The 7,840-nt window shown below is 53.0% G+C and overlaps 1 protein-coding gene across 1 annotated transcript; it reads right to left on the reverse strand.

Annotated features, from left to right (window-relative positions):
• Positions 1–5,437: 5,437 nt before the first annotated feature.
• Positions 5,438–6,370, reverse strand: LOC135577983 (olfactory receptor 14J1-like). Its single transcript, XM_065048138.1, has one exon. The coding sequence runs from the start codon at positions 6,368–6,370 to the stop codon at positions 5,438–5,440; it is 933 nt and encodes a 310-aa protein (XP_064904210.1).
• Positions 6,371–7,840: the final 1,470 nt, after the last annotated feature.

A 7,840-nucleotide genomic window follows, 5' to 3' on the forward strand; every position in this document is an offset into this window, starting at 1 on the left:
CACACACAGGCTCATGTTCAGCTGCTGTCGATCAACACCCCCTGATCCCTTTCCAACAGGCAATTTTCCAGCCACTCTTCCCTGAGCCTGGGGTTGTTGTGACCCAAGTGCAGGACCCGGCACTTGGTCTGGTCAAACCTCATACAAATGGCCTCAGCCCAATGATCCAGCGGGTCCAGATCCCCCTGCATGGCCTTCCCACCCTCCAGCAGATCAACACTCCCACCCAACCTGGTGTCATCTGCAAACTTAATGAGGGTGCACTCGATCCCCTCATCCACATCACTGATAAAGCTTAAATAGAACTGAGTCAAATACTGAGCCCTGGGGACACCACTTGTGACCGGACGCCAACTGGATTTGGCTCTGTTCACCACAATTCTTTTGGTCCAGCCCTCCATCGCACATACACCATCCAGGCCACGAGCTGCAGCTTCTCCAGGAGATGCTGTGGGACACGGTGTCACAGGCTTTACTGCAGTCTAAGGACACAACACACACAGCCCGTGTGGCGGATTCACTCCCCACGACAGACTTTCCCTCATCTGCTCAGCCGGTCACCTTGTCACAGAAGAGATCAGGGTGGTCAAGCAGGACCTGCCTTTCATCCAGCCATGCTGATTGGGCCCGATTGCTCGTCTCGTCTGTGTGACCTCACAGTCCTTTCCCAGCCCTGTTCCTGCTGTTGGCCAATCCCCTGCAGAGGCAGAAGTGACCTCACAGTGCCCTCCACAGCCATTGGTTCCTACTGGACTATGAGTTCCTGAGACACAAGTGACCACATGGCATCGTACCCACCATCACCCTCCTTGTGGTCCAGTGTGTGAGCAGATCAAACTGAGCTGCTTTCATCAAATGTATCTGATAGATTTCCTATCAAGGGTTTGAGTGGAGAAACGTTCCTCAGAGGAGCTGCTGTATTTACTCTGGGACATTTTACATCTCTGCTTCTGCATCTGCTTTTGTTCTTCTTCCTCTGTCTATTCTACGTGAAAGAGCTCTCCAAGGAAAAGATTCATGGAATCCTACAATAACCCAGGTTGGAAGAGACCCCTGAACACCATCTCTGTCCCACTGACCTTTATGGCACCCCAAGGAACAGTTGATGGCATTTGTGCTCCCTTGGGTTCATCTCACCACATGCACACACTGGACATGCACATGATGTGTATGTTTACATCTCATCTGGACAATGAAAACATGGACTTTTGACCTAGTATTTCATACAATCATAGAATGTCCTGAGTTGGAAGGACCCACAAGGATCACGGAGTCCAACTCCTGTCCCTGCACAGGACACCCCACAGGTCACCCCGTGTGTCTGAGGACGTTGTCCAGTCTCTTGTTGAACACTGTCAGGTTGGGGCCGTGACACCTCCCTGGGGAGACTGTTCAGTGTCCAGCACCTCTGGGTGAAGAACCTTTTCCTCATGTCCCACTGACCCTCCCCTGGCACATATTTCTTCCGTTCCCTTGGGTTCTCTCACTGGTCACCAGTGAGAAGAGATCAATAACTTCTCTTCCTTCTCCCTTTGTGAGGAAGCTGTAGCCACCATGAGGTCTCCTTTGAGTCATTTCTTCAGCTCTGATGCTCAGAAACCCCTTGGTTTGCTTTCTAAAGAAGAAAGGAGGAGCCATGACCTCCAGGCAATGGGAAGGGGGATCCTGTCCCTCACACACGGCTCAGGGCTCTTCCTGGGACCGTGGGATGTGGGTGTGCAAGGCCCAGGGAAGGACAACACTGGGACAACAACTTCCAGCTTCCCCATGGGGCTGCAAGGAGGCACCGAGGCCCCAGTGCCATGAGGACAACATGTCTTCTCCTGGGCCTCAGTGGCAGAGACAACTGCCCTGGCCAAGGGGACAGAGACCTGGGTTCTGTGGGTCCCTTCCAGCCTTACAGCGCCCTTTTCCATCTCCACCACAGGCTGTTCCACACGGTGCTACCCCTGCCCCTCTTTCCCTGCAGGCTGCAGACACCCATCTCGCTTCCCCACCTGCTCTCACCCAGCATTTCTGCACCTTCACTGCTGTGTCTGCACCCTCACTGGCTGCTCTTTGGCACACAAACCATGGGCTGATCCAGCTCCCTCTGGGTCACCTCTTGCCCCACAGCACTGCTCTTACAGTGACATTTTTTCTTCCTGATAACCAGTCTCTACTTCCCCATATGCACTTGGTGGCTTTAGTTTTTTTTCTCTGCTGCTTTTTCCCACTACTTTGGAAGCTTTACCATCTCAGAAACTGCCCATCAAGCAGAGATCCCAACCTGTTATTCTTCATGTGGTCTTGCACTTGACCAGAGAGAAGTAATCTCACCATGATCTCCTAAATCCCATGAGTGCTGCTGGCCTTTCAGCTTCTCTGATACACAGAACCATGTCCCTGCCGCTGTCCCATCATGTTCCCAGGTGGGATGGATGTGACAACCTGTCTCCAATATCTCTTCCTGGGTAGGATCTGTCATACTTAGGCTGAGGTTCTTTCCCAGCCATGTCCCTGCTGCTGGGCTGTCACCTCCAGAGATAGAACTGGCCTCACTGTCCCCTTCACAGCCACAGGATTCTGACTGGATTATCAGTGTCTGAGACACAACTGACCTCATAATACCATAACTATCCATCACCTTTTTTATGGCCCAGGACCTGATCAGATAAAAGTATACTTGTTTTATCAAATTTATTCCCTACTAGAGATTTGAGTTGAAAAACACTCTTCAGAGGAACTGCTGTATTTTTGTCAACCACATTTAGAACTCCTTTTCTGTCTTTTATTCTTTTTATTCTTCCTCTGCCTATTCTGCCTTCAAAATCCTCTCCAAGGGAAAGACTCATTGAATCGCAGAATAACTTGAGGTTTGAAGAAAGCCCTTGTCTCACTTGTCTCACTGTCCTGCTCCAGGCAGGGTTAACCAGGCAAGGTTGTTCAAGGGTTCCTCACAACTATGCCTCACCACAGAGAAGCTGAATGTGCACTCGTCACATCATAGAGAGGGAGAATAAAGATGTTTAACAGTGCTGGTCCAAGTGCTGGTCACTGAGGGATGCTACTAGTAACTGGCGGCATGGAGGGCTTTGTACCGCTGATGACATTTGGCTTGATTGTCCAGACACTTCCCACCCAGCTTCCAATTCTCCAGCCCAGAGATCACTGATCTGGCTACTAGGACACCAAGGAACACCATGTCTGTGACCCTGCAAAATTCCGGGTATGGCGGCAGGTTGACCAGCTGTTAATTCTCCTTCATGCTTTTCATGCAGATGGGTTCCATATCTGCCTTTCCAAAGACCTCGGAAACCCTTTTACCACTTTGTCTTGCTTTTGAGAGCACAACCCAGAATCACAGGCAAGGGTGACAGAGCAGACAGGAGCACTTGCAATGAGCCTGTCCCAGCAGCTGAGATGAATCTCACTGGGACATTGAGGTTTGTTCCTGGAGTCACACACAGAAATGCCAGGGTTCCATCAGGCATCCAGATCTGAGTTTGTCTCAGGACCCCTTCTGCACCCAGGGATGCTCAGAGACAGTCTGTCCCTTTTACACACAAAGGTAGGAGTCACATTGTCCCTCTGGCCTCCCGTTGCCACTCCAAAGGGGTGGGAGACACCTCAGCTATGGTGAGTCACCCTGCTCTGCACTAATCTGAGATGTCCCACGTCATGAGGAATGGACACAGGGAGCTCAATTAAGGAAGCACAACCCAGTGCTGCATTCAGGCAGTTTCCCATGGGGTGTTACTTCCAACAGGAAGTGACCTCAGGACCTTGTGTGTGCCACAGGTTTTCATGGAACCCCAAGGAACAGTTGATGATGTTTGTGCTCACTCGTGTTCATGTCACACAGTATCACAGTATCACAGTATGTTTGGGATTGGAAGGAACCTCATAAGATCATCTAGTCCAATCCCCCTGCTGGAGCAGGAACGCCCAGGTGAGGTCGCACAGGAACATGTCCAGGCGGGTTTTGAATGTCTCCAGGGAAGGAGACTCCACAACCTCCCTGGGCAGCCTGTTCAGTGCTCTGTCACCCTCACTGAGAAGAAGTTTCTTCTCAAATTTAAGTGGAACCTCTTGTGTTCCAGCTTGGTCCCATTACCCCTTGTCCTGTCATTGTTTGCCACCGAGAAGAGCCTGGCCCCATCCTTGTGGCATTCACCCTTTATATATTTATATAACATTAATAAGGTCACCCCTCAGTATCCTCTTCTCCAAACTAAAAGAGACCCAGCTCCCTCAGCCTTTCTTCATAAGGGAGGTGCTCCACTCCCTTAATCATCTTCGTTGCCCTACGCTGGACCCTCTCCAGCAGTTCCCTGTCCTTCTGGAACTGAGGGGCCACAACTGGACACAATATTCCAGATGGGGTCTCACCAGGGTGGAGTAGAGGGGAAGGAGGACCTCTCTCGATCTACTAACCACCCGCCTTGTAATACACCCCAGGATGCCATTGGCCTTCCTGGCCACAAGGGCACAGTGCTGGCTCATGGTCATGTCACCTCACATACATGATGTGGGTGCTCACATCTCATCTGTACAAAGCAAACACAGACTGCTGAACTACTCATTCAGTGTCCATCCATGGAGGGAAGAACAACCTCTGTGGGTGAGAGGCCAGTGCTGCAAATGGAGGTTGTGAGGGGCCAGTCCATGGTGATTGACCTGAGGCTCCTTCCATGGGGTGTCCAGTGCACAGGGGCACAGCCCAGCCCCTGCTCTGCTGGTCCTGCAGGTCTCTGGCAGGAGCCTGGCTGTGAGAGGACACTGCTGTGTGCCAGCCCTGCACACACACACTGTTCAGCTGTACACTGGGGTTTCATCTGTGGCCACTTCTATAAGAATAAGCTTGAGAGAAGCTTGGCAAGAAGATATAAACCATCATGCACTGCCCAAGGAAGATCACTTTTCCTTGTGTGATCTGAGGCCAGCTCTGTTACTGAGGCCAGCTCTGTCACAGCAGTGCCCATTGCCTGTCCCTGCCTGCGCCCACAGCACTGACACACAGCAGGACGGTGACCAAGCTGCCAGAGCACTCAGGCCTTGCACCAACACCAGGGATGAGAAGGAGAGTGTGGGAGTGGAACCAGAACAGCTCTGGAAGAACAAGCGCTGCTGCTCCCTGGCAGGGCTGCCATGCCAGAGCTGTTTTCCCGTCCACCCACACACAGGAACTGTCCCTGCAGCTCCAAAAAGCCCTTGCAGGAAGGATATAGTGAAAAACAAGTCACTAAAGAGCCCTTTATTTTGTTTAAAGACAAGGAGAGCACTGCTGCTCCTTTAAGCAACCAACAGTTATAAAAGAAAAGCCAACAGTGAATTAGAAAGGGGTTGACAACATTATCACAATAAGAAAAAAAACACCACCACCAGAAAATCCAGTTGACAGGCTGGGCTTGTAATTAGCTACATTAAAACTCCTGTATAGAAGAAGATGGACAGTTTATTGCTTCAGAAAACAGAGGGATATGAGTTTGCACAGGGCATCCTTGAGCTCCTGGTTCCTTATGCTGTAGATGAGGGGGTTCACTGCTGGAGGTACCACTGAGTACAGAACAGACACCACCAGGTCCAGGGATGGGGAGGACATGGAGGGGGGCTTCAGGTAGGCAAACAAGCCAGTGCTGAGGAACAGGGAGACCACGGCCAGGTGAGGGAGGCAGGTGGAAAAGGCTTTGTGCCGTCCCTGCTCAGAGGGGATCCTCAGCACAGCCCTCAAGATCTGCACATAGGACACCACAATGAACACAAAACACGTAAAACCTAAACAGGCACTGATCACAAGAAGCCCAAGTTCCCTGAGGTAGGAGTGTGAGCAGGAGAGCTTGAGGATCTGGGGGATTTCACAGAAGAACTGGCCCAGGGCATTGCCCTTGCACAGGGGCAGTGAAAATGTATTGGCCGTGTGCAGCAGAGCATTGAGAAACCCAGTGGCCCAGGCAGCTGCTGCCATGTGGACACAAGCTCTGCTGCCCAGGAGGGTGCCATAGTGCAGGGGTTTGCAGATGGCAACGTAGCGGTCATACGACATGACTGTGAGAAGGGAACACTCTGCACTAAGCAAGAAAAATACAAAGAAGACCTGTGCAGCACATCCTGCATAGGAAATGACCCTGGAATCCCAGAGGGAATTGGCCATGGACTTGGGGACAATGGTGGAGATGGAGCCCAGGTCGAGGAGGGCGAGGTTGAGCAGGAAGAAGTACATGGGGGTGTGGAGGTGCTGGTCCCAGGCTATGGTGGTGATGATGAGGCCGTTGCCCAGGAGGGCAGCCAGGTAGATGCCCAGGAAGAGCCAGAAGTGCAAGAGCTGCAGCTCCCGTGTGTCTGTGAACGGCAGGAGGAGGAACTGGGTGATGGAGCTGCTGTTGGACATTTGCTGCCTCTGGGCATGAGGACCTGTCATAGGAGGAAAAGATAGTGAAGGTTTAGATGAGACTTCTCTGGGAATAATCAAAACCATTTCCCACAGACCCTCCCACCCTGTCACACAAAGAGACACTTTTCTTTTTCCAGGAGAACGTCCTGGCTGAGCCCTCGTCGGTGCTTGATGAGTGTGCAATGAAGAGCATGGTCTCTGCCCAGGGGCTCCTGAGGAGTCAGCCTAACCCTGTGTGATCGGGTGGGCAGGGGCCAGTCCTGGGGTTCAGCTTTGTCAGCTGGAACCGCTCCTGGTGCAGAAGGGACTGTCAGCATCTGTACCCCCAGGCCTGAGAAACTGAGTTGGAGAGGTTTGGTGTTTCTACAGCTCCTTCTGCCCTCCCACCCTGGGGAGTGTTGTTGGGTGTCAGAAACCCTCAGCATTTCTGCTGCACTCAGGGAGAACAGAGCGAGCCCTGCGAGACCAGAGGATGCCTGTGGGTCAGTGCAGAGTGAGGGCAGCTGCTCTGTCCCTCTGTCTTGCTCCAGCTGCCCTGGGCTGGCACCTTTCTGAGATGGAGGCTGATCACACTCCCATGTCACCCTGAAAAGCCACCAGGCACTGCTGAGAGCAGAGGGATCCACCTCAGACCATGACAGGTCTCACCCTTTCCTAAGGTCTCAGCACCCAACGTTTAGCCCTGGACACACTCAGCTCATTCCCCAGCCCCACAGACTGCATTGCCCACAGCCCACAGGTCAGAGCAAAGCTGGGACACGTGTGCCCATGGACACAGCTGCAGGAAAGGACCCACAAGCTCAGGCTGTGTCTCTGCAGCTGAAACTGCCATCCCCAGAGAGCCTGACAGCAAGAACAAGATCCCAACACCAGTGACCCAGAGCAGGGCAGCAAGAAGGAAAATGCGGTGAGGGTGGGTGTGAGAGAGGCCAGGGCAGAGGCAGCCGGGCACTCAGACAGCGTCACCCTTCCCCAGCTGTGCAGCACCTCCCAGACACCAACACTGCCGGGCAGCTGCTCTCAGCCCCTGTGCTCTGCAGAGGAACTGGAGCTCTGGCTGCACAGGAGCTGCTTCATGCCCTGGAGCCCCCGGCCCTGAGGGCAGAGGCTTTGCTGGGTGGGACAGGAGGCCAGGGGGCTGCTCACAGGAGGGATCTGCACTGCAGGGGATCACAGGCACTTTTCTCTCTTCTCCCTCCCATAACCATTCCGGGTTCGGTTTCCTCTCATTTCTGATCATTTCCCTGCTGCCTGGAGATTCTCCCCTGGGAGGTGTTTCCCTGTCCATGTCTCTTCCCTGTCAGTGCTCACAGACCATCCCACCCTCTGTGCCCTCCCCCTGGCCCTACAGATCCTGCCTGTTCACAGGGCACTGCCTGGGGGCATCTTCCTGTCTGCAGGCTGGAAAACAGGACAGGTCAGACTAAGGCTGACGGGTCCAGCCAAGGTGATGCAGGTGCTGTGCAC

This window comes from Columba livia, unplaced genomic scaffold (assembly GCF_036013475.1).
Source record: "Columba livia isolate bColLiv1 breed racing homer unplaced genomic scaffold, bColLiv1.pat.W.v2 Scaffold_206, whole genome shotgun sequence".
Taxonomy (NCBI): Eukaryota; Metazoa; Chordata; class Aves; order Columbiformes; family Columbidae; genus Columba; species Columba livia.